The sequence below is a fragment of the Arvicola amphibius genome, chromosome 5 (genome assembly GCF_903992535.2).
Source record: "Arvicola amphibius chromosome 5, mArvAmp1.2, whole genome shotgun sequence".
NCBI lineage: Eukaryota > Metazoa > Chordata > Mammalia > Rodentia > Cricetidae > Arvicola > Arvicola amphibius.
In genome coordinates this window covers 15,482,968-15,510,027 of record NC_052051.1, presented here as the reverse complement: position 1 = coordinate 15,510,027, position 27,060 = coordinate 15,482,968, and the positions used below count along the sequence as shown (strand labels likewise).

The 27,060-nt window shown below is 46.2% G+C and overlaps 1 protein-coding gene across 2 annotated transcripts in view; it reads left to right on the top strand.

Moving 5' to 3' along the window:
* The window catches only part of Mybl2 (MYB proto-oncogene like 2), a 36,505-nt gene extending 13,859 nt beyond the window's left edge, over positions 1-22,646 (top strand). For both annotated transcript variants that reach the window (XM_038331687.1, XM_038331685.1), the window contains 9 exons: positions 4-163; positions 11,635-11,937; positions 13,411-13,827; positions 14,248-14,387; positions 17,170-17,269; positions 18,947-19,060; positions 19,762-19,863; positions 21,512-21,661; positions 22,165-22,646. In XM_038331687.1, coding sequence (XP_038187615.1) covers positions 4-163; positions 11,635-11,937; positions 13,411-13,827; positions 14,248-14,387; positions 17,170-17,269; positions 18,947-19,060; positions 19,762-19,863; positions 21,512-21,661; positions 22,165-22,293 — 1,615 coding nt within the window. In that variant the 3' untranslated portion in view covers positions 22,294-22,646. The remainder of the gene's footprint in view (positions 1-3; positions 164-11,634; positions 11,938-13,410; positions 13,828-14,247; positions 14,388-17,169; positions 17,270-18,946; positions 19,061-19,761; positions 19,864-21,511; positions 21,662-22,164) is intronic.
* Positions 22,647-27,060: the final 4,414 nt, after the last annotated feature.

Sequence of the window (27,060 nt, the reverse complement as noted above, 5' to 3'; positions counted from 1 at the left end):
CAGGACGGACAATGCTGTGAAGAATCACTGGAACTCCACCATCAAGAGGAAAGTAGACACACGAGGCTTCCCAAATGAGTCCAGAGACTGCAAACCTGTCTACCTGCTTTTGGAACTTGAGGACAAGGACTGTCACCAGAGTGCCCAGCCCGTGGAAGGCCAGGTGAGTGGCCCCCTGTGGCTCAGACTCTGGGTTTCATTCCAGGCTGGTTGTTGGCTTTACTCCCTGGTTTTCTTACCCTGTCTCCTCAATACCTTCCTCAGAGCCACTCACTCATTTCTGCTCTGGGGTCTGAGTGCGGCCTTCATGTTTCTAGAACTTTCCTTGTGACAGTCTAGTCCTAGTTTGTTACAGGACAGGAAAGTGGTCAGATAACATTTTGAGAAGTGGGTTAGGGAGGAGTTCTTAGCCTCCTACTCCTTTCAACAACTCTTTTCTTAAAGGTCTTTCCTATCTACAAACTGAAAGTGTTCTTGCTATTTTTAAAAATCCTTGTTATAAAGCTGGGCAGTGGTGGCACGCGCCTTTAATCCCAGCACTCAGGAGGCAGAGGCAAGAGGATCTCTGTGAGTTCGAGACCAGCCTGGTCTACAAGAACTAGTTCCAGGGCAGGCAACAGAAAGCCTGTCTTGAAAAACCAAAAAAGAAAAAAATCCTTTTTATAGCCAGGTGGTGATGATGCATTCTTTTAACCCTAGCGCTCGAGATGCAGAGACAGGCAGATCTATGAGAATTCTAGGCCAGCCTGGTCTACAGAGGGTGTTCCAGGACAGTTAGGGCTATACAGAGAAAATCTGTCTCAAATCTAAAAGAAGATGTGTTTGCGTGCATGTGTCCCATGTCCTAGAACTCATGTGGAGGAGGTCAGAGGACAGCTTGTTCATGGTGCCTTCTTTTTTTTTCATTTTTCTTTCTTTCTTTTTTGTCTTTGAGACAGGTGTAGTAGGAGGCTGCTTCTTTGTTTCCTGGCCACCCAAACTCCCAAAATAACCACACAGAAACTGTATTAATTAAATCACTGCTTGGCCCATTAGCTCTAGCTTCTTATTGGCTAACTCTTACATCTTGATTTAACCCATTTCTATTAATCTGTGTATCTCCACGTGGCTGGTGCTTAGCAGCAAGGTTCTAGCTCATCTGTTCCCAGTGGCGGCTACATGGCTCCTCTCTGACTCCGCCTTCTTTCTCCCAGCATTCAGTTTAGTTTTCCCTGCCTAGCTCTACTCTACCCTATCACAGACCAAGGCAGAATCTTTATTTATTATCCAATAAAAGCAACACATATACAGAAAGACTTCCCACATCACACAGGGTCTTCCTGTCTGTTCTGGAACTCTCCATGTAGACTAGGCTGGCCTCAGACTCATGGGTTTTACCATCTCTGTCTCCTAAGTACTAGAATGTAGCACCATGCCTGACCTTCAGAGGCTGACTTATAAGAATTGGTCCTCTCCTTCTACCATATGAGTTTTGGCTCATTTTACCTGCTGAGCCATCTTACCAGCCTGTGTTTCTAATTTAGAATTATTATATATGGCCAGGTGGTGGTGGTGGCGCACGCCTTTACTACCAGCACTTGGGAGACAGGCAGACAGATCTCTGTGAGTTCAATGCCAGCTCTCAAAAAACAAACAAAAAGCATTATTATATGTGTATGTGTGTACCATATGTGTATGTGTGTACCATGTGCATGTAAGAGCCCGCAGAGATCAGATGAGAGCATTGAATCCCCTTGAAACCAAAGTTACAGGAGGTTGTGAGCCTCTATGTAAGTTCTGGAAACTGAACCCGGGTCCTCTGCAAGAGTCGTAAAGCAATCTAATTGCTTAGTAACCTTACTGTCTCCTTTTTTGCCATTTTAAAAAGGATCAGATTTATTGAGATATAAAATATTTTGGCATTCAGCATATATTCTGAATTATGATAAAAAGCACACTGGTGTATCTGTAGCCACCTCACTACCACCATTACTGTTAGTCCAGTGCTCGGCTGCTCGCACAGCACCATGGCTCCCCATTACCATCTCAACCTGTGGGTCATAGCATAACCCATGGTGTGCTGGGGGTGGCCTGCCATTTCACAGGGGTTGCCTAAGACCATTGAAAACACAAGGCATCCTTATTGCCATCACCCAGAATTTCCTTTTTTTTTTTTTTTTGTCAGCCCATTATCTTCCTGATGTGTTTGCTTTTCTTTTTTTAAGATTTATTTATTTATTATGTATACAATATTCTGTCTGTGTGTATGCCTGCAGGCCAGAAGAGGGCACCAGACCCCATTACAGATTGTTGTGAGCCACGATGTAATTGCTGGGAACTGAACTCAGGACCTTCGGAAGGGCAGGCAATGCTCTTAAACACTGAGCCATCTCTCCAGCCGCCTTGATGTTTTCTATCTTATAGTTTCTACAACTATAAACAGTGGAACTGATATGCGCATATACTAAATATCCACTCCCAAAACAACTATATTTTTTTCTATTTTAAAAAATGTAATTATTTGTGTCCATGTATATGTGTGTGAGTCAGTATAGGCACATGTGTTGCCATCAGAGGATAACTTGGGTGTCAGAAATTGAGCTCAAGTTGTCAAGCTTGAGTAGCAAGCACTTTTACCCACTGAGCCATCTTGCTGCACATCCTAACCACCCCCACCCCCATTTCTTTCTCTCTTTCTTTTTTTGAAAACAGGGTCTTTTACCAGGTTGAAGAAGTCTCTCTGTATTTAAGGATAGCCTTGAACTTCTGTTCTCTTACACCTGACTTCAGAATGGTGGAGTTACATGCATATGCCATTATCCATGCCCTGTGTATTTGGTGCTGGCAGTTAAACCTAGGCCTATTAGTCAGGGTTCTCTAGAGGAACAGAACTTATAGATTGATTATGTATGTATGTATATACATATATACCTGTAAAACGGTGATTTATTAGAATGACTTATAGGCTTTCAGGCTGTGGTTCACCTAGTCCAACAATATCTGTCTGCAAACAGACAGTCCAAGAATCAATCCAGTCGTTGTTCAGTTTACAAGGCTGGATATCCCAGCTGGTCTTCAGGATACACTGGAATCCTGAAGAAGTTGACTCTAATGCCAGTGAAGGAGCAGACTTGCCAGGGAAAGTGAGAGCGAGAGCAAGCAGGAAAAGGGCACAAGCTTCCTTCTATGTCTGTTATATAGGCTGTCACCAGAAGGGTGGTTCAGATTAAAGGGGGATCTTTCCACCACAAAAGATCCGTCCGCTTCAGATGATTTAAGATCAGTCCCTCACAGTGTATCCAGCTGCTTTGGTTGTAGTTACTCCTAGCTGCAGTCAGGTTGACAACCAAGAACAGTCATCACAAGTCTACCCATTATCAACTTGACACATCTCCTCAAGTCATGCTTAATTTCCAAATGAAAACAATAACCAGGTTATAGTTATATCTAACATGATATCTCTCATATAGCTGCAGGTGCATTATATATTCTAGAATAGGTGGAAATGTGTCTCCTTAATTGATGTTACATTACATAATAAAAAACTTGGGACTGGAGAGATGGCTCAGAGGTTAAGAGCACTGATTGTTCTTCCAGAGGTCCTGAGTTCAATTCCCAGCAACCATATCTGTAATGAGAACTGGTGCCCTCTTCTGGCCTACAGGCATACATGCAGACAGAACACTGTACACATAATAAACAAACAATCAAACAAACAAACAAATAAATAAATAATTGAAGACAGAAACTAACTACCTTTCTCTACTACCCATTCTGTATTTCCTCCACCCTCAGGAAGCACCTCAGCAGGTCTTGGCTCATTTCCTGAAGTGACTCTTAGCTTTATTCTTGAAGGGTCTGTGTCCTTTGTCATCCTGCCTGGATTAGGTTGTAATTTCCCATTGACTTTAATCACAGAGAAGGCCATTCTATCCTTCTGTCAGGCCAGATGCTTCAGGATGGTGGGGAATATGGTAACATCAGCGGATTCCATGATCTTGAGCCCACTGTTGCACTTCTCTGGCTATGACATGAGTTCCTTGTTCAGAAGCAATACTGTGTGGAATACCATGAGGGTAGATAAGGAGTTCTGTAAGTCCACAGATGTTGGCTTTGTTAGAAGCATAGCATGCAGGAAAGGCAAATGCTTAACTAGAACAGTGAGGACAGAGCATTGTTCTTTCCATGGAGGGAAGTGGTCCAGAGTAGTTAGCCTGCTACCAGGCTGCTGACTGGTCATTCCAGGAAATGGAGCTCAGTATTGGTCTCTTCTCTTGGCAGATCTGGCATTCAGCAGCACCTATAGCCAGGTCAGCCTTGACGAGTGGCAGTCCGTGTTGTCACAAACCCCATCTCTGCTACCATGGCCACTTTGTTCCTGGACCCAGTGGGCAATGACAGGGATGACTAGGGAAAGAGACTTGACTGTTCAAAGAGTGGGTCATCCTGTCTACTTGATTGTTGAACTCTTCCTCTGCTGAAGTCCCCTTTGATGAGCATTTACATGAGATGCATGTATCTTCGCACTTCACCATTTGGAGGTACCTATCCACATACTTCTTCCCCAGATTTCTGTCTTACCAATTTTCCAGTCAGCTCTTTCCAAGTCTCTGACCATCCAGCCAATCCACTGGATGAATGAATCAACTAAGTCACGCATCTTGTCATTTCTCCTTCCAAACAAAATGAATGACCATGTGTACTGCCCGAAGTTCTGCCCACTATGAAGATTTCCCTTCGCCAATGTCTTTCAGGGTTGTGCCAGAAAGGGGTTGTAATGGTGCCAACTGTCTACTTCTGGGTGGTCACTGGCATAATGAGCTAAACCATCAGTAAACCAGTGTTTCGACCAGTGTTGGTCGAAAGTGCTCATTTGCTTCCCAGCTGCCTAGACCCAAGATAACCACACAGAAACTGTATTATTACAACACTGCTTAGCCTATTAGCTAATGCATATTTCTAGCTAGTGCTTATATCTTAAATTAACCCATTTCTATTAATCTATGTGTCATGATATGGTTGTGGCCTACCCATAAGGTTCTGTCTGGTGTCCAGCATCTGTGTCCTGAAGCTGCTACATGGCATCACCCTGACTCTGTTTCTAAATACCTTTCCCAACCTGGCTATATTCTGTTAAGTCATTGACCGAAAGCAGCTTCTCTGTTAACCAATGGCAATAAAACATTTACAGCATACAGAGGGGAATCCCACATCAAACCAGACTCTAGTCATCTCTTTTTTTTTTTGGTTTTTCGAGACAGGGTTTCCCTGTAGTTTCTAGAGCCTGTCCTGGAACTAGCTCTTGTAGACCAGGCTGGCCTCGAACTCAGAGATCCGCCTGCCTCTGCCTCCCGAGTGCTGGGATTAAAGGCGTGCGCCACCACTGCCCGGCCTCTAGTCATCTCTTTATCAGTCAACCAATCATAGCCCCATGAACCTATAAGTGCATACAATAAACAGCATTATAATAGGAGTAGAAACTGTAGGCATTTGGGCAACTTCTGCTTGTAAATTTGCTTGCACCTTCAGAACCCACATGGGCGCAAATATATATAATACATACATATATACACATATACATACATATACACACACAACTTTCATTTGACAATAAATTGCTGCTGTGCATGTCCTACTTTATGGCTTGGTGGATCACATAACACCCAGCTTGGGATGGGCAGCACAGGTTGCATGGTAACTTGGCCCATTGTTAAATGTTCACTTTCCACTAAGGCCCAATAGCAGGCCAAGAGCTGTCTCTCAAAGGGACAGTAATCTGCCGATTATGATGGAGCCTTGTTCCCAAATCCCTAGGTCTCTAATGTGATTCATCTATAGGGGCTTACCAAAGACTTCAGACAGCATCCTTATTTGCCACTGACACCTCAGGTAGCCGTCAGGTCTGCTGGATCATGTGGTCCAAGTAGTAGAGCAGTCTGCACAGCAGCCTGGACCTGTTGAAGAACCTTCTCCTGTTCCAGGCCTCAGTCAAAGCTAGCAGCTTTCAGAGTCTCTGGGTGTATGGGCCGGCCAGAGTAATAGACCCAGATGGGGAATGTGTTGTCTCTAGAATCCAGATAAGCCCCCGCTAATCTTGTTTCTTTGGCAGTATGGGGGGGGGCAGGTGCAATAACTTATCCTTCACCTTAAAAGGTGGCACTAATTTTCGTATACCACCACCATTCACACCACTAAATTTTTTTAGAATTTCATTGAGTTAGAAAGCCCTTGAATTTTGTTTGTATTTATTTTCCATCTTATTGACAGAGGTTTCTGTCCTGCCCATTCCTGTAGCCATTCAGTTCCTAAGAAACACACAGGGGTCTATATTAATTATAAACTGGTTGGCGTATTAGCTCAGGCTTATTAACTCTTATCTTATATCTTATCCATAATTCTTACCTGTGTTAGTCATGTGGCTTGGTACCTTTTATCAGTGATGCATTATCTGGCTTCTACATCTGGGTGACAACTGCAGACAGACGCTTTCCTCTTCTCAGAATTCTCCTGTTCTGGTCGCCCCACCTATACTTCCTGCCTGCTTGTCCCGCCTATACTTCCTGTCTGGCTATTGACCAATCAACATTTTATGTACTGACCTTTATGGTCATATGACTTGGTTTCTCTGTAGCTTTGGAGCCTGCCCTGGAACTAGCTCTTGTAGACCAGACAGGCCTCAAACTCACAGAGATCCGCCTGCCTCTGCCTCCTGAGTGCTGGGATTAAAGGCGTGCGCCACCACCGCCTGGCCTGGTGATATGACTGTCTATGCTGCCTATTACAATAACTATGACTACCTTGTCTTTGGTGATTCAGTGATGCCACCTGACCCTGCTTCCTCAGGACCCTATTAAACCCATTGCATTTAATTCATACAGCTGAGTAGCAACAACTCCAACCCTAAGATCTGGCACAAGAAAAAGGGTGACAACAGAGCTCTTCAAATATGCTGGTGCCTCTTCACCATTTGCATCTTATAGGAGTAGTGAAGGGTGTGTCTTCTGGGCTTTTCCCATGGTGGAGGATTAGGTTTTACACATTGTACCCACTCAAGTATTGCAATTTTCCTGAGCCTTAAAACCCGTCAACACGAAGCTAGGGATGTCAGGTACCTCCAACTCCTTTTCAGTAGGCCATTTTCTGACAAATGTTCAGCCAACCATTCAATTGTGAGAGTTTCCATATTAAACTTAGAATCTTCATCCAATGGACCTGTAGCAATAAATTTAGCCCGATCAAGTTTTATATTCTTCACTGTTATCCATACCCTTAAAATCCATTCTCACATACTCCCCAGACTTCTGCTGTAATAAACGTCTACTTAACAAACTCATTATACTCTTAAATTGTATAGCATACCTTTTTGTGAACTACGCTTTCTCTGTCCTCTCTAGGAGCCTGCTTAGCCTTAGTATGATTATAGGTCTAGAGGGCCCCAAGGGACATCACTATTGTCTTTACCTGGCATTTTCTTTAGGGAAAGTCACTGCTGGTTTAGCCAACAATTAAGGATTAATCTCCTTAGTCAAAGGTGAAAAGACAATATTTCAGGGTACTGGGGTGTAGCACATCTCCTGCTGGGGGTGGAGACTCATGAGCTCTTGAGCATCCGAGGGCTCAAAGCTCTCAGCGTCGCTCTGGTCCACACACCCCGATCCCATTGTTTACCCACTGATGACCTTCCTTTAACTGTGGACACCCTCCAAGGCTGGGACTTGAATATTCCAGAATTTTCTTTGTAATTCGGCCATTATAGTTAGGGTTTGCTTTTGCTTGATTTTCCACAGCTTGATTTCTGTAGCTGCTGGAGAGAAGTAAGCAAGGGTCTACTGAGAAACCTTTTGACCAGTGGTTCTCAACTGTGGGTGGACCCCTTGGGGAGGGTGAACTTTCACAGGGGTCATCTAAGACCATCAGAAAACACAGCTATTTATATTACTATTCATAAAAGTAGCAAAATTACACTCATGAAGTAGCAACGAAAAGAATTTTGTGGTTGGGGGTTACACATATGACAAACTATATTAAAGGATCAAAGCGTTAGGAAGGTTGAGAACCACTGCTTTAGACTATGCACATCTGGAGTTAGTGAGTTTCACCACTTAGTTCATCGTTGTCCATTACCAAATCCTGAGCTGTTAGTTCAATTTTATCACAGAATGGAGCACATTCTTTCCCTTTGTCAGTTTATCTAGAGATGTTAAGAACAACCAACCAGCATCATCATTTTCCTTCTTTATAATCTCCAAATCCATTGTCTCTTACTATTGGTGAATCAGAAGAATTAAATGCATTTGTCTCCTTAAGTTTGTAAAGTAGTGCACACCATGGGCTTTCAATACCTTCTGAGCTTCTAGGAGAGATTTCAGTAACTCATGTAGATGTTGGCAAATTGGAAAGCCTATTCAGATACTTTTAAAAATTTATCTTTTCCAGGCTGTGGTGGTACACACCTTTAATCCCAGCACTAGGAATGCAGAGGCAGGGGGATTTCTGTGAGTTCAAGGCCAGCCTGGTCTACAGAGCTAGTTCCAGGACAGCTAGGGCTGTTACACAGATGAATCCTGTCTTGAAAAACCAAAGAACAAAAAATTCATCCTCATACTTCTCTTGTTCTAGAACCATTTCTGATACCAAAAGCTGTAGTAGGGTTCTCTAGAGGAACAGAACTTAGAAGGAGTCTATCTATAAGTATAAAAAGAGGGTTTATTAGAGTGACTTACAGGCTGTGGTCCAGCTAGTCCAACAGCGGCTGTCTACCAACAGAAGTTCCAAGAATCCAGTAGTTTTCAGGTCACAATGCTGACTGTCTCAGCTGGTCTTCATTTACAGCAGAATGAACTTGACAGTGAGCAAGAGCAAGTAGGCAAAGAGCAAAAGTTTCCTCCTTCATGTCAGCAGAAGGTGTGGTCCAGATTAAAGGGTTAAAAGTTATTCTACCCACTTCAAATGATTTCATTAAGAAAAATCCTTCACAGGTGTATCTAGCTGCTTCGGTTTTAGTTAATTCCAGATGTAATCAAGTTGACAATTAAGAACAGCCATCACACTCCAATAATTTGTTCTTTTACACTTGATCTTAACTATAAAAAGTAAAAAAAAAAAAAACAAAACTGATTTACTTTTTTAAAATTGAGATTGCAGGGCCAGGCAGTCATGACTCACAGAGGCAGAGGCAGGCGGATCTCTGTAAATTCAAGGCCAGCCTGGTCTACAGAGCAAGTTCCAGGACACCCAGGACTGTTACTCAGAGAAACCCTGTCTCAAAAAGATTAGAGACAAAGATGACAGTGTGCGCAGCCCCCTCCCCAGTTGTCTTGTGCTGTCTTGATCTGAGGTGGTTACTGACGGATATGACTGTCTTGTACCCCTCTTACTGCTTAGCAGGAACTTGCTTGTCCCAGCTCTACACCGTCCTGCTCAAGAGTTAGATAAACACCCTCCCACAGACCTGCAGCACATTTTTGCCTCTAATTCTTGGGGTTCCAACTTCTGGGAATCTGATCCCCTGATGTCAGATGCAGCTTTGTAGAGGGAAAGGATATGAAATTGAAATTGCAGAGAAAGATGGAAGAACATATGTAAGGGCATCTCTAGTCCTAGCTCCCTGAAGGTTCCCTCACCAAAGAAGTCTGCTTCTGGCAGTTTCTTGCATGTCTAAGCAGTATGCTTTCCACTTGAGATTTCTGAGGGAAAGAAAGAATATCCACCAACGGAGGCCAGAGCATGAGGGGGCGTGGTGCTGCTAAAGACCCTGCTCTGCTAGGAGTCAGTTTATTGGTACACTTTTCTTCCTTTGACACTGGAGTGTTGTCCGAAGCTGGGGTGGGGTGAGCCCCACATGGTCCAGAGCACAGGAGGTCAGCTCAAACGTTGTCTCATCCATTCCTCTCCAGATGCGTTATTTTGTTTTGTTTTCATTTTTTTAAAAATAATTTATTTTTATTTTATGTGCACTGATGTTGTTTTGCCTGTATGTATGTCTGTGTGAGGGTGTTGGATCCTAAAGTTACAGACAGTTGTGAACTGTCATGTGGATGCTGGAAACTGAACCTGGGTCTTCTGGAAGAACAGTCAGTGCCCTTAACTCCTGAACCATCCTTCTAGCTCCTTATTTTCAGTTTTTTATTACATTTGTTTATCTTGTGCATGTGTGTGTTGGGGACGGGGTGTGCATACCACTGTGCAGGTAGAGGTGAAGAACAACTTGCAATTCTCTCCTACCATGTGGGGTCCCAACGATCGAACACAGATCATCAGACATGGCGGCAAGTGCCAGCCCAGCACTTGCTTTTTGAGCAGGTCTCATGTAGCCTAGCCTATCCTTGAATGGCTCATTTACTAGGTTCTACTTTGAGAATTATTCCTGTGAAGGATTTTCCTCAATTTCTATTTTTTTGTCACAGTGTTGGGATAAACATCCAGAAGCGTTTCAGGGCTAGTGCTAGGAGTTTCCATGTGTACTTGGGATTGGTTCCATTCCTGTCCCATTCCCAAAGAGCCTTGCCCGTGCTAGTAAGGACCCTCCCACAGACCTGCAGCTCCAAGGCTTAGCTCATTTTTCCCATTTGCCAGACTTCGATTAACTTACTGTATTACTCAGTGTGGGACTGGTTGGTCTGGTTAGAGACTTACAAGCCAATTGGGACTGTATAGAAATCCTGCCTCGATAAAGAAAGAAAAACCGGAAGAAAAAAAAAAAGAAAGAAAAACCGGGAGTTACTACATTTTTATCCCCTGAATGCTCTGTGCTTCAGCTTGTATTTCCCAAAATAAGGGCATTCACTTACGCTCGGTACATCTGTTTCTTTCTATCTTTCTTCTTCCTTTTTTTTTTTTTTTTTTTTTTTTTTTTTGTATTTTAAGGTATGTCTGTTTCTAATTCAGGGACTTCCACATTGATTCTGAGTCTTGTGGTGGTAACGATTTGTTTTTGGTTGCTTGCTTTAAAAAACAACCTTAACAAAGTGAGTATGTGTGTCCGGGCATGGTGGCCCACACTTTTAATCCCAGCACTCAGGAGGCAGCGTCAGGAAGATCTCCATGTGGGCTGTTACACAGAAAGACCCTGGAAATCTGGTTTTGGGGAGAAAAACAAATCACAAAACAAATGTGTGTGCATAATGGATTGCTTTGCTTGCTTGCTTTGAAGACTTTTTTGTTTGCTTTAAAAACTGTGTGTGTGTCTGTGTGTGCAAGTACCATGATGTGTGTGTAAGTCAGGATAGCGTCTGTTTTCTCTACCATGTGGATCTTATGGGTCAAACTCGTGTTGTCTGCCCAGCTGCAGGCACCTTTATCTGCTGAGCCACCTCTGTAACCCACGCTGTTGTGGAATTCACTATGTAACTTGTGGTCATTTTGCCTTGGCCTTTCAAGTTCTGCCATGCCCAGCATTGTTTCAGGGCCTCTCTCTTCTGTGTAGTCCATTTTCCGCTTTTCCTATGAATAGTCCAGGATTAGTTATTTTTCTGTAAGTCTCATTAGCCTATGTCATACTGATAGTTTTCAAATATGCAGTACAATCAGAATGTCTTGCAGTTTCTGGTCATCTGAGCTTCCTTTATCTTTGACTCGGGTTATGTGTTTTGATTTAGAAACTTACAGCATTGTCTATTTCAACAAAAATGCACATTTTGCCCTTGGATCTGACAGGGAAGTCTGGTGGCTGGCTGGCCGCTGGCGCCCTCTGCTGTGAAAGAAGAGGAGAGCAGTGAGGAGGAGGCCGCAGCAGCAGCTGCTGCTGCTGCTTGTGCTAAACAGGAGCGTGAGCCTGTGCCTGCTGATCTGGGCGAAGTGCACACCCCAGAGCCCCTGGAGCCCCTCAAGCGTGAATATCAAGAGGACTCCTCCTCGCCAGAAACGAGCCTGCCCTACAAATGGGTGGTGGAGGCAGCAAACCTCCTCATCCCTGCTGTGGGGCCCAGCCTCTCGGAAGCCCTGGACTTGATTGAGTCGGTATGTTGGGCCCAACACTTCTCTTGTGAACTTGCCTTTTTTTCCCTCCACCACTCTCCTTGCATTTATTGATTGATGGAGGTTGCACAGCCCTGACCAGGCTGGGGACACTAGTGAGGTCATTGCAGTCCTTGCCCTACAGCATGGAATGGGATGAAAAGTATTCTTAGAGAGGGTGCCGAATTGGCATCATATAGTTAGGTCTCGCTGGAGAGGGGCCTGGAAGTGCAAGGAGTTACGATTGCTCAGCCAATGGGTTTGGCTGCTCACCCCAGGCCATGCTGTGATTACTGCCCTAGGTGTCGTAGGTTGTGCTCCTTATGTGGAGACAAGCAAATACCTGTTTACCCCAGGTATGGCACCAAGGACAGACCAACCCTACACAGCTCCAGCAGGTGATGCCTAGAGGATTGTGGGTATCTCGTAACACCACAAGACGGCTGCATTACTAGTAAGCTGACCAGCGTGAGTGACACTGTGGTGCCTAGCCCAGATTGTATGCAGCCCTCAGGGCGGAGTCTCATCTTCACCAGTTGTTATTTACAGTGGGGAGGGGCCTTGCAGCTCTTGTAAATTTCCTCAAGGAGAAAATGTGTCATTTCTGAGAAAATAGCTAAATGATGACTTTGCCTGAGAGCTTGTGGCTGGGGCCACCCTTTTGATGTGATAGGCAGCTTCAGGCTATATCAGCTAGGAGTTAAGTCCTGACTGACTCAGACCTCAGACTCTACCAGGAGTGGTGAAGATAAGGGAAAGGATCTATAAAACCGCTGTCCATCCCATCTAGCATCCTCCGCAGGCATTCCTGCAGGATATACTTCCTAGATCCAAGATGTCATCAGTTTCCTGGACCTCTGATCTCTGAGAGATCAGGATCTGAGGTCAACCTAGCTGCACGCTAGTTTCTACTCAGGAATGAGCTGTCTCTGGCTCCAGCAAGTCCCAAGAACCACAGTGTGCAAGTGGGCTCTATCTCAGGGCCACACTTCCAGGATCAAAGTGGAATCTTCTGTTTCTAGACACCTTTGGGTAAAGATGAGGACTGGTGATTCTCATATACTCTTTTGAGCTTAGCATGGGTTCTTTAATGTGATAGCAGGAAAGGGAGCCAGAGAGATGGCTCAGCAGATAGAGGCACTTGCCACCAAGCCCGACCATCTGAGTTCAATCCAGAGGACCCACGTGGCAGAAAGAGAGGACTAACTCCTTCAAGTTGTCTTTGACATTCACGTGTAAATAAATGCAATGAATTAATAAAAAAAAGTCATGCTTTCTAGCAGGTTGCTAAGGGATTGTAAAGCTGTTGATTGGCAAGCATCCTGTTCAAGCTTCAGTGTAATACAGAGAGCATTGAGGAAATGAATGTAATTGATAATGACTGATCCCAGGGATAAGGGACCGATTTTGACATTATTTTCATGTAATGAATGAAGTTCTACTGTATTAGGACTTTCTACCCTCCCTTTCTGGCAGGACCCTGATGCTTGGTGTGACTTGAGTAAATTTGATCTTCCTGAAGAACCATCTGCTGAGGGCAGTGTCAACAGCAGCCCAGTGCAACCCCAGACATCACAGCAGCAAGAACAGGCACTGCCATCCCATGAGACTGCCACACCGGGGCCCAGCATGACTGAGTATCGGCTTGATGGCCACACTATTTCAGACCTGAGCCGGAGCAGCCGGGGGGAGCTGATCCCCATTTCCCCAAGCACTGAGGTTGGAGGCTCAGGCATTGGCACACCACCCTCAGTGCTCAAGCGACAGAAGAAACGACGTGTGGCCCTGTCACCTGTCACAGAAAACAGTGCCAGCCTGTCCTTCCTGGACTCTTGTAACAGTCTTACCCCGAAGAGCACACCTGTCAAAACCCTTCCGTTCTCTCCTTCCCAGGTGCGTGGGTCCCTCTGACTGCCTTGATTGCATAAATAAAACACCTAGTGCCCAGTGGGGTCTGGCACAGTACACATTGGATAATCAGTATTCACTGAGTATCTCCCTGTGCTCAGTGCTAGGGACTCAGTGCTAGGTGAGCAAAGCCAGCAAACACCATCAAGTTGCTAACTATGGATCCAGGGGGACTTTCAGGGATAGAGGAATTTCTTGCATTGAGAATGCTGTAGGACCTGGCTGGGTGATACAGGAAAGACAGAAGGGCTGAGTCATACTTGTTGAAAGAAGTCTTTGCTGGTGTCCTACAGGTCAGGACAAGACCTCAACCTCACGGAACAGACGTGGGGAGTGCTGCCTAAGGGTCTGTTCCTGTCCGTCAAAGGCTTCATCTTGTCACATGTTCTAACTCTTCCCTGACAGTTTCTGAACTTCTGGAACAAGCAGGATACCCTGGAGCTAGAGAGCCCGTCACTGACATCCACTCCAGTGTGCAGCCAGAAGGTGGTGGTCACCACACCCTTGCACAGGGATAAGACTCCCCTGCATCAGAAGTATCCATCGTGAGTGCCGCACTGCCACCTGTCCACCTGGACAACAGGGAGGCGTTCTCATCCTGGGGCATGGCTGTCATACCTCTTGGTCCTTGTCTGAATAACCTGTTCTTTTTCCGTCTTTTCCCCTTTTATTTTTTTAACTTGATAGTCCTGGATCTCAGAAACAGTATTGCCACAAAAAACAAACAAACAAACAAACAAAAAAAAAAACCCTAATATTTTCCCTCCTTTGATAAGCATCAAGTATGGATCAGATGTGTTTGAACCCAAAAGTGCCCCTGGGCTCTGTATGCCACAGGAGCCAAGAGCTCTGCGATTGTGTCTGTCCTCAGCCTGCTGTGAGGAAGGGCTTTTATGGTATGCCCCCTCCCTCTTGTGGCATGATGGAATTCCAGGTGGATGAGGGTTGCTTTCTTGCTCCTCTCTCTGTTCATTGGTTTGGCTACAGAGGCATTACAGTCTGCTCAAGGAATTGGTTCAGGAATTTTGCACAAGGTAATGATGACTTTTCAAAAGCAATTTATTAAAATCCATTGGTTAGAAATCACTCAATATAATAACGATAGTCTTGTGAGAAGTAGTTCTTGCATTCAAATGAGAACCTGGACTTTACATCTGAGCCCTTTAACAGGGATGCTGAACTATGGCAGGCCTGGCCTTTTCCTTCTGTGGTTAGAGACCTGTGGTGTAGAATTTACTGCTGTATAATTTTGTATTTCTGTATTTTACATTTTGTTTTATGGTAAAGCTGAGTGGGTCTTTTTGCCGGGCGGTGGTGGGGCACCAGGGCTGCCTTTAATCCCAGCAGAGGCCGGTGGACCTCAAGTTCAAGGCCAGCCTGGTCTACAGAGCAAGTTCCAGACCTACCTAAGCTACTAATGCATCTCAATAAAAAAGGCTGATGATAATGAGTGACATTCTTAGGCCTGTACGTCACTCAATGCAGCTCATGTGACTGCTAGGTTCTGCCTGGGTGTCCTCCTCCTGTTTTGTGCTTAAGAGATAGATAGCTAACTGGAATAGCCATGGACTCGGGGATTACTTTCCCCAATTGCCAAGTGTCACAAGTCCCCCTCACACAACTGTTCATCTATCTGCCTTCTTTTGGTGAGAGGGTGTATCTGATTTCTGCTGTTCCATTTTGACCAGAGGTGGAAAACATGCTTTATCTTTAAATGCAGATACTATCACAAATTCTTTTGATATTCTTATCTCTTTCAAAGATTCTTTGCAAGACATACTAGACTTAAATTTCCAAATTGGAGTTTTGTTGCCAAAAGCTTTATTTCATGCATCCTGTGTTTGGGGGTGTGCTGTTGTGAGAGAAAGGCCCTCGTGTGTCTTACACTGGCCTCAGACATAGTATATAGCTGAGGCTGACCTTGATTTACTATCTTCCTGCTTCTGCCTCCCCAAGAGCTGGTGTCACAAGTACTTGTCACCACTGTGCCCAGAACTTTTTTCGTCATGTCACAGAGGTGTGGCTTAGTAGAAGGAATGGTTTACTAACAACAGATACTGGTGTTCTCAGCTAAAAGTGGAATAGACCCAACACTAGTTTAAAACGCCCTACATGGAGGCTGTGATAGAGCCAGTGATGAAGTGTGTGCTTACCGTGCAGCAGGGGGAGGAAAAGTGGAAAATGCCCTGAGTGGTACGGGACTAGAGATGAGTCACTGGTTAAGAGCACTGGCTGCTCTTGCAAAGGGTTCTGATTCAATTTCCAGTACATACATCGTGACTCACAGCCAGTTGTAAGTCCAGTTGTAGGAGATCTAATGTCCTTCTCTGGGTTTCTTATGCTTCTACACTCAAGTAGTATACATAATTAAACTGAGACATGCATGCGTGCGCGTGTGCGCACACACACACAATTTAAAAAAAGAGAAAAAAATCTATTTAGTAGATAACTTCCAGAAAATAGTTTAGCCTCTCCTGCCTTAAATGTATTCGATTGCTAACCCTGCAGTTGAGAAACTCCAATGCAAAGCCTATTACAAGGGACTGTTTTGCTAATATATACTGTACAGAAAGTGAGAAGCACAATGCTGTTGGTTTGTGCTGTGCTGTAATTGTAAATTAGGGACTGTCTAAACAGCACACATCAAGGTATGGTCCTTATTGGTAGTAGACACTGGTCTCTGAAGGGAAAATTGCCCTGGCCTGAGGGGTGGCACACTTGTTCCACTATAACCAGAGATCAGGGACAGCCCCTTGGAAGCACAGCTGTCAGGAATTTGAGAAGAAAGGAACTGAGAAGGGAACTGCCGCAGCTCGAGGGTGGAGGCATGCCTTTGTGTAAGGAGCAGCATGGCCCCTGAGTTGTGAGCAGATGGAGAGAGAACATGGAAGAACTGTACATGTGTTCTTTCTGCATTGCTGCCCCCACCATGATGATCTGAGAGAACCAGTGGAGATCGAGGCTGTCTTGTACCTAGTACCACATACTTTCTATAGATAGGACACATAGGGTTGTGGGCTTGCTTCCTGGGCCTGAAATATGCCTTGTATCTGGGAAGTCCCCAGACTGTACTTTGATGGGCAGCACTCTCCATCATTGTCATGGTCTCCTCCCCCCTCTTTCCTGTCCTTTTTTTTTTTTTTTTTTTTATTTGAGAATAGCCTTCCTCTGGGTCCCTGACCTAGACCTTGTGCAGGAAGTCAGGCAGGCACTGTTGAACCAATGTGATAGGAAAGAGTATCTGGGGGGAGTTGGGGATCCTGGTCATGACTGGGAAAGCAGGGGTTCACTCTTTGCCTTGGCTGAGCCTCCTCTGGCCCCTGGCAGGTTTGTAACCCCAGATCAGAAGTACTCCATGGACAACACTCCCCACACGCCAACCCCGTTCAAGAATGCCCTGGAGAAGTACGGACCACTGAAGCCCCTGGTATGTGCCATGGTTGCTGTGACTCTCTGTGGGGTGGCTTCATCTGACGTGGGCTGATGAGCCCCTTTCTCTCTGAGGGCTCCATAGTCTTCTCACAAGGTACAGTTTCTACTTGTTTGCATTTCTTGAGTACCTTCAGTGTGCCAGACAGGCAGAAACTGGCTGACCGTAGAGTCGGTGGTATCTTGGTGACATTGTGTAGAACAGGGGATTTGGACATTAAAACACATGCCACCTAAATACCTACAGATTTTCTTACTGTAAAGAAAAGGGCCAAGACATGCATAGTGACACTCACCTGTAATACCTGTTCTTGGCAGGTGGAAGAGACAGACAGATCAAAAGTTCAGCCACCTAGAAAGTTTGGGGCTAGCCTGAGCAACATGAGACCCTATTTAAAAGGTGGGGGTGGAAGCTAGGCATGGTGGTCCCTGCCTTTAATCTAGCACTCAGGATGCTGAAGCAAGGCTATTGTGAGCCAGTCTGCACTGCATGGGGAGGAGAAAAGGAAGGCCTCAGCAAAGAGGAAGGTTATCTCATTTATTCTAGGTCAAGTGGGGGCTTCTAGAAACTGGTACTAGTCATGAGTACTAGTTAATACTGTCCCTAATAGGTTAGAAAGGCTGTCTGTTGAACTAGGTCACCCTTCAGGCTTGTTCTTGGCGGCTGTAGATGAGTGGACAGTGTTGGCTCTTTGTATGACATTTGAAGTGTCACTGTGAGTGTTCACTGTCTCTCCAAGTCTTTACTACCCAAGGGTAGAGAGGTTACTTGGAGCTTCTGCACCCGAGCAATGGAAACAAGACACATAATGTCCCAGTTAGTGCGGAACAAGGACAGAAGGAAGCTGGGCTTTTGGTGTATGTAGGTTCTTTTTAAAGATAGCTTTTGTCTACGAAGCCCAGTGTCTTGGGTTTCTGTTGCTGTGGTAAAATGCTGACCAAAAACAACTTCAGGGAGATAGGGCTTACTTCAGCCTACAGTGGGAAGTCAGAGCAGGAGCTGGTGCAGTTGCTGAGGGGGAGTGCTTGCTTGCTCCTCATGACTTACTCAGTTACTTTCTGATACACCCCAGGACTACAGTGGGGCCCTCCCACGTCAATTATTATTGAGAATATATACCCTCAGAGGTTTGCCTCCAGGCCATTCTGTTTGGAAACCTTTTCTCGGGTCTCCTCCTCTCAGGTGACTCCAGTTTGTGTCAAGTTAATGGAAAACTAACACTATCAGGACTGTCCTTGAACTTGTCCGGGCTGATTTCTCCTGTCTTGGCCAACATCACAGTGCTGAGGTTATAGACAGGTGCTGTCTGAAATTCCTGGATTCTGCATCGACTCTTAAGGACCTGGGACTTCAAAGAAGACCAGGCTCAAGCATCTGTATTATAATAGAGTCAAGTTCTTGATACATATGAGCCCGAGTTTCTACTCTGTAGACATGAAAATTGCTGCACAAGGCTATGTGGAGCTGTAAAGCTGCTCTTCTAGACATGTAGGTTGTCAGGGATAAGGTCTTCATCCAGTTGTCTAATAAGGCAGGACAACTAGGTTATGAGCAATCCATGTGAGGTCAGTGTCCTGGTGTAGGCTTCCTTTGCTTGCCTAGTACCGTCCACCTCTCTTAGACCTGCACAGCCTGAATTGGCCTCATGTGGGTCACCCTTGCATCTGTCCACAGCCTCAGACTCCACACCTGGAAGAGGACTTGAAGGAAGTGCTACGTTCTGAGGCCGGCATTGAGCTCATTATTGAGGATGATGTAAGGCCTGAGAAGCAGAAAAGAAAGCCTGGGGTGAGTGACTTGAGGCCTAGAAAGTCAGCCCCAAGGGCAGGGGGACCCGTGAAGTGCCTTACCGAGGGAGTACACCTTTCAGAGAGCCCTGGTCTCTTCCCTGGGTCCTCCTGCACTTTGAGTGATGCACCCTTCTGAAGTGGGTTGGACCAGGGGGTGCCAAGTGCAGTAGTGGTCAAGTGAGATTTACAGAGACAGGCGTGCAGCACATACCCTCATGGCCATGTGAATTCATGTGGGATGAGGGAATAGAGGGGGACAGATTCCAAGTATTCTTTTTCAGATGGTAAAGTGAGTTAGGAAAAGGGTCAGAATGGGTACCTCAGCCATGAAGGCAGCACATGGAGGTTTTCCGTTGGGTGAGGTGGGATTCACAGGGCCACTTGATGCGATACCAGTCATGGTCTGCTTCCTTCCCATTACACTGGCTGGCTACTCTTGTTGCCACAGATCTCCTTGCTTTTGTGTTCTTCCCTAGACTGCTCTCCCTAGAGGGAGATGATGGAGCTAGGCAGTGAGGCTGGGAAGGACCCACAGTGTCTGGCAGGGTAAGGACCACCTGGGTCAGAGTCTAGTGTGGCCAAGGTCTCCTTGATTACACATACTCTCAAGTCCTGATTCAATGACTGTGGTCACTGAGGTGTTGACCATGGGGAACCTGATTACTCACGCCATCCATCCTTTTCTTCCCCAACCCTCAGCTGCGGCGAAGCCCTATCAAGAAAGTTCGAAAGTCTCTGGCTCTTGACATTGTGGATGAAGATGGGAAGCTGATGTCTACACTTCCCAAAACTCTGTCCTTGGTAAGGGGGGTGACAGTAACTACCTGCTTCATGGGGCCTTGGGAACCTTCTGCCTTTGAAGCTGTCTGGTCATGGAGAGGACCCTCTAGATGGGGGGGGGGGGGGGGTTCTGGTTCTCCGGTTGGGCCCAGTGTTGGGAAGATTGGCAGGAGATGGCAGGTCTGGGCATCCAGCCTGAGCTTCACTGAGAGTCCTGATGTGTCTTTCCTAGGTTTGATTTGGCAAGAGTTATATTACTAGAACATTCTAGGCCCCCAGCACCACCCTGCCCACTGAGTGCCAACCACATGTGCCCCAAGCCCAGCTGGGTGGTTGAGGTACTTTAACCCTGAGCAACTGCTATCTGGCTTACAGGCCAGCCTTGCTCTTCTGGGAGTAGAAGTCACTGCCTTTAAGAGCCCAGGTGCTAATGCAGGTCCCTCGGAGCTGATGGGATGTGGCCTGGTATATAAATTGATGGTATGGCAGTTCTGCTGTATGGTTAAAGGGAAGATTTTTTATTTTGGATATGAGAGAGAGAACAGCCAGAGACGTCTGGAAGAATCCAGAGAAGAGAAAGAATAGATTGTACATAAACAGCAGCCTAGACATGACCAGGGCTATCTGCGAGAGAGAGGAGGATAGCACGGGATAGAGAACAGAGAAAACAGCATGAATGACAGGGTTATAAGGAAAATGAGTGGCTGCCGGAAGGGAACTGGGATTTTGGGGTATGGGAGGAGATAAGAAGGGCTAGGATGCTGGCCTGGGCTTTGAAATGAGTAACAGGTACTTGTGATAGGGAGGGAGCCTGGAGACCGGCATAAATAAGCTTTGATATATGATAGGCCCCACAAGTAACCATATGTTCAAGTGGAGGGGAACCGGCTTCACAGGTTCCTGAGGCCTGTTGGCTTTTATCTAACTGCCAGAATCCTCTTATCTAGGTCTAGGTTGAGCTCATTTCTGGATGTTTGGACAGCCTTTTGGAGTTAGGGGAATTGGAGTTTTCCTTTAGGCCTGATACCTGGCACCAGTAAAGAGGCTGTGAGGGAGTGGTAGGAGCATGAATGAAGGAGATGAATTGCTAAACAGATCTTATAGGTAGGGCTGTTATCCTTCTAGAAAAGCCTTTTTCCAGGGAGCCCTGCCCTGTGGGGGACTTGCTCCCTTCAGTCAGACCTTTGGCTGCCTCCAGAGGCACATATATTTTTTGGCTTTAAGCAGTGCTGGGGGTTGAACCCACTCTGCTGTAGGGAATAATTAGCCTGTGGTCTTGACTCCTGGGCCCCTTGCCCCAAGTCGAATATAAGGAAAGCAAGCCAGTGAGCAGAGCAGGGGTGCTTTATGGGTCTGCAGCAAATTCCACTTGATGCTTAGGGGTGTTTCTGGACCAGGAAGCCTGGAGTACTGTGTCAGACCTCATGTGACAGGAGCTGGCATTGCTAGGCTCCGAAATTATCAGTTCATAGATATTCCTTTAAGTAAAAAGATTAAGGGAGTGTGTTTAAACTCCTTATCTGAAAGGGAACTGAGGCTTAGAGGGTGGATATCCTGCTCCACATCTCATCGAGGTGGGGATGCTGGGATACCAGGTTGTATTTCTGTTTTGTTTTCCCCTGGCAAAGATCTTGTGGCAAAGTGGTGACTAACTTGGTTTTGATTTCAGCCAACAAGTGTCCCATCCAGCTCCTCTAGCTTCACCCTGCCAGGTATCAAAGAGGATAACAACCTGCTCAACCAGGGGTTCCTGCAGGCCAAACCTGAGAAAGTGGTGGCCACCCAGAAGCCCCGGAGCCATATTCCAGCCCCTGCCCCTGTGAGTGCTTGCTGTAAACAGGTCCTGCTACCCTTTTGCCCCAGGGCCTGACTGTTCTACTGCATTCCTGTGACTCTTTGCCTGATTAACTTTTATAATCTTAGGCTAGCTGCTACTTCCTATGGGAAGCCATTCCTAACCTTACCTGAAGAGATGCATCTAGCCCCATTTCCTTCCTGAGGCTTGGACTTTACCTGCCACTGGGTCATTATCTGTATTTGGCTGACTTAGTGCTGACCTGGGTCATTGCATCCCAGTGTCCTCATCTGTTCTGCTGTGGCTTCTCCTGAGGCCAGCAGGTGCTGTACATTTTTTTCCTGTCTTAGCCTCCTGCTTTACTATTAAGCCCACAGATGAGGCGTGACTTCCCCAGGGCCACCAAAGAAAATGGAGGGAGCATAAACTGGCTTCCAGCATCCAGAGGGAAGGCCCTAGAAATGTCCCCACCCTTACTACCCAGGACTACCGGGGTTTGTTATTGAGCTAACTCTCTCACCTACCAGATGACCAACGCCTGGAAGATGGTGGCCTGCGGGGGCACCAAAGACCAGCTCTTCATGCAAGAGAAAGCCCGGCAGCTCCTGGGCCGCCTGAAGCCCAGCCACACATCTCGGACCCTCATTCTGTCCTGAAGGGGCTTGGAGGGTACAGATCTGTTCTCATGTTTACAGGGGCTAGGGTGGGGGGGGGTGAGGTTTGCTTTGAAATCACATTCAGGTGATCAGCTTCAGGAAGTCGCCTGCTGCCAGCCCCTCAGACTACTCAGGTGGCAGCAGAAGTAACACACACTATATCCTGTCCCCAGGTCTATCTTTGGGAAGTTAGTTCCTGGTGCTAAAAGAACAAAATCCCACTCCTGGGCCTATCTGTTCTGTCCCCAATGCCACTAGGAACCCTGTTAGCTTCTCCCAGGCTCTCATCAAGACCGGCCTCATCTCATACCTCCGCTTAGGATAGGGGACGTGGCTAGGAGTGTTCCTTTTTTCATCCCCTTTTGGTCCATTCTCTCCACAATAAAATACCCCTCTCCCTGTGCAGCCCTGACTCTGCCTTCTGGGCCTTGCTTGAAATGCCTTAGTGGCTTTATTCTGACATATAGGTATGTGGACCTTTGTCCTTAGAACTTTGCCCTGTGGAAATCTCTGCAAATCTCCTAGGAACTCTTGGTGAAGTTGGGCATGGGTGAGAGGCTCTTGGAAGGTGGAAAGGACTGGCAGAACTGTGCAACTCTGGTGGCCAGTGTGCAGAAAGAAGGCTGCCTACCTCTGAAGCCCTATGTCTGAGGTTGTGGGAACAATTGCTTTTTCAGGCTGTTGCCTCCCTTGGTTAGGGTCAGTGGATGGAGTATGGCCTATAGCTGGTGAGCTTGAAGAGAGAGATGCTGAGCCTAATGTTTAGATCAGGAAGTTCAGTAGTTTGCATGAGTGTCCTTGGGTCGGAGGTTGGATGAACCTCTGGAAAGCCTGTACTGAGTCCAGGTTGCTGGGAAGACTAGAGGCAGATCCTTTCTAATAAGGCAAGAGATACCATCTCAAGACACACCTGAGCCAGCGCTCCAGAGTTCAGACACTTCCCTGCTCTTATGCAAGGGATGATGGGGACAGGCTCTGCTCTTCCCATACTGCCTCCTACAGCCTGTGCCTGAGCCCCATGCTCAGGTCGGTTCTTTCTGCCTCACCCCTGTGCTATGTGTCTGAGCCACATGCCTCAGGTAGGTTCTGTCTCTGAGCTGCACCTGCCTCACCCCTGTGTTTGTTCGTGCTTTTCTCACTACTAGGACCAAGAAGGGACTTACGGGGGGCAGGAAGGAAGCTGGGGGAGCTACATTGGCTCCTGGTCTGTGCTAGCGAAGGTGTGGTGGCAGAAACGAGGCTACCGTGAAGCAGAGGATGAAGGCTGCTAGTGCTTACCAGGCTTCTCAGTCAGTCTGGGCTCTTCAATGGGTGCTGCCACCTACATGTAGGGTGGGTTTTTCCCTTTAAATCCCTGGAATTTCCTCAGACACTGTTCAAGTCAACCATGAAGAGTAGCCACCAGAGTGTCTCTACCTTTCTCTCCTTTTCTCTGCCATAAAAGGATGTCAGCTTCCTTGGGGAAGAGGCCTGAGCTGCCTTGTTTCCAGAGGTTCCCACCAAGATCTGTATTTTGTGGCTGTCTGCTGCTGGCTGGAGGTGCAGGTTCTTGGGTCCAAAGACCTTAGCTAGGAGCCTAGGCCCCTGGAAGTCCTTGGTTATGCTGATGAGCTGGTCTGAGACACCCCACCCAATGCCCTTTCCTACCTCTGGCTTTTTTTTTTTTTTTTTGGACTAAAATGTAATGAGAAAAAATTTTTATTAAATGGGAAAAAATTAAATTATTTTTATTTTGTGTTCCAGTTTCCCCCCCTCCTTCCTTTCACTTCCCCTTTCCCTTCTCCCCCTCCCCCATCCACTCCTGTCTCCATTCAGAAAGGGGCAGGCCTCCCATAGGAGTCAACAAAGCATAGCACATCAAGTTCAGGCAAGACCAACCAGGCTCTTCCCCATGCATCAAGGTTGGGTGAGGCAATCCAGCATGGGGAGAAGGGTCTCAAAAATAAGCACCAAGGACAGGTCCTGACCCCACTGTTAGCCCCACAAATAGACCAAGCTACACAACTGTCACACACATGCAAATCCTACCTCTGGTCTTATTCTCAGGAATTATACAAAGGGAGAGCCCACAGGGGATGGGAATACCTAGTTGTGCTTGTTGCGGGGAGCCAGCTGGAGGTAAGGCCTTTCGGCCTTCATCAGTTGGATCCACCCGGTTTGTGTTTCCTAATGTGATGAGCTCGGTTCTGGGAGCAAAATGTGAATATTAAGTAGGGACAGTCTCAAAGTTGTGCAGGGGTCAACCAACAAGATCCAAACGGTGACCTGTATATAACATGGCCCAAGGTGAAGATGACTGAGGCGTCTTGAGATACAAGGAAGGGTCACTTGGGACTACTAAAGGAGACAAGGTTCCTGCTATCACTCAGACTCAAGGGAGTGTGCTAAACTACCCAAACCAGCTGGTTGAGACTTTGAGGAAGCAAGCAATTTATATACTAATTGGAGGTAGTGTGTCATAGAGCAGGTGCAGTCTCCCAGTTCTTTGGAGACAGGCTGAGGACTGAAGTAGGCGGAGGCAACAGCAGATGGCTGGGATCTGGATTTGGGCCAGCCTGCAATGAGGGAGAGGGTTTGTCAGTGAGACTTGACTTGGAAGACTGGCATGGATGGCTGAACAATGCCGTGATGACTAACATTGATGCAGAGCTTCCCTGATCTCAGTGCGTTGAACCACCCAGTCCTTTTTAGTCAGGACTATAGATCCTCAGCTGCCCTGCTGACAACAGCTGATGGGAACTTCCCATCTGGTGACAGAATGGATTCAGCCCAAACTGGACCCTATGGAGGCCTTTCTCACACCCTTCCGGGTTCACTCTGCGTTTTAAAGTTTTTACTTGGATGTATTAAGTGCCCAGAGGACCTACCGTGATCATGTGATGAGTTCCAGCACTTCACTTTGCCAACATTCACATCTGGCCAAACAGTGGTACATTTCACAAAACCTAAAGAATGGCTGGTGTAAAACCACCCCCAAATACCAGGCTTCCTCTGGATTTCACCTGTCTCTCTTCAACCCAGGGTGTCACTTTGCATTTGGCATATTCATTTAAACTTCTTTATGGAAGGCTTCAAGTTTATATAAAAGTAGGCTATGTAGCAGGTGGTAGTGTGTGTGCTTAGTAGGTACAAAGCCCTGGGTCCCTAGTAACAAACATACACAAAAGATCAAGACACTAGAATCACCTCATGATAGATCTTTTTTAATGACTAATTTGCTCTTAATACACACCAGACATTTTTCCTGGCCTTATACAACTATCCCTCCACTGCTTCCCCCTGACTTCCCATTGGCTGTTCTCTACTTAGTACACTTAAATTCTTGTTAAATTTTGTTATTTGGGGCTGGTGAACACTTGTTCTTCCAGAGGACCCAAGTTTGGTATCCCTGTCAGGCAGCTGACATGCCCCTGTAACTTCAGCTCTAGGGGCACCTGCTGAGACCTGGCATACATTCACATACACACAAGAATAAAAATCTAAAATTGAGCTGGGCAGTGGTGGCGCACGCCTTTAATCCCAGCACTCGGGAGGCAGAGGCAGGCGGATCTCTGAGTTTGAGACCAGCCTGGTCTACAAGAGCTAGCTCCAGGACAGGCTCTAAAGCTGCAGAGAAACCCTGTCTCGAAAAACAAAACAAAAAATCTAAAATTGTTATTGGGTATGGTTTTTTGGGAGGTGTTATTCACAGTGTGCATATGGACAGAGTTCATGTGGAGTTGATTTTCTTTGCCTTTATGTGGGTTCTGGAGATTGAACTCAGGTCAGTTTAAGTGTCTTTACCCTTTGAGTAATCTCATTTAACACACCAAGAAACGCTGTCTCCGGGGTCAGGGGCACACCACATTATGGAAACAGTTGAGGCAAGGGTGGTGTGGCGTGTGCCCAAGTTATGCTTAAAAAAAAAAAAAGATTAGATTTCCTCCTACACTAGGTATGGTGGATCACCTGTGAACTCAAGCCTTAGCTTACTTCACAGTTCAAGGTCAACTAGACTATATGGTTAGTTCTAGGTTAGCTATACACTATGTCTTTAAAAAATAAAGATTTCTGAAGAACTTACAAAATCCTAATTATGGCTTCTGGCTGCTTTTTTTAAAAATATATATGTAAGCCAGGTAACACATACACAGGTGTGCAGAGGCGAAGAACAGGGAGATGTCTTCCTTACTCATTGGTTGTTCTTCCTCGAAGCAGCCAGTGTTAGGAGTCTAGGAAGAAGCTCTTATCAGGTGCTGAGCATTTAAACCTCTGGACATGCTGCTATTTTATCCTGTGTATGCCATACAAGCACATATATCATGCTTCCTCTCTGGCCCTGTACAAATGGCATATTATAATGTAGATTTTTCTAGGCTTGTTTTTTTATCATTTAAACTCAGTGGTTGGCAATCTACATCCCACCGGCCAAATCCAGGCTGCCTCTTGTTTGTGTAGACAGCTTTATTGGAACATGGGGTCACTGACTTAGGTGTTCTCTCTGGCTGTTTTCATCCTATAGAAACAAGTAGCTGCCAGAGAGTCTGCAAGGTGAAGCAAGCCTAACTATTCGCCTTTCTGAAGAAGCAGTGTCCAATTTCCAACATCTATACAGTTTCTACAAATGGCTCATCACAGTCCCTTCTCTTGTTAGTAAAGTTACAACCTAATTCCCTCAGGTAGGCCCTCTTTATGGGCAAGTCAGTGCTGCTATAAATAATACGTTACTAAGTAACTGTACTCAACCTCATTTTCTACATGTGGCTGGCTGTGCAGGGTGAAGTCTTA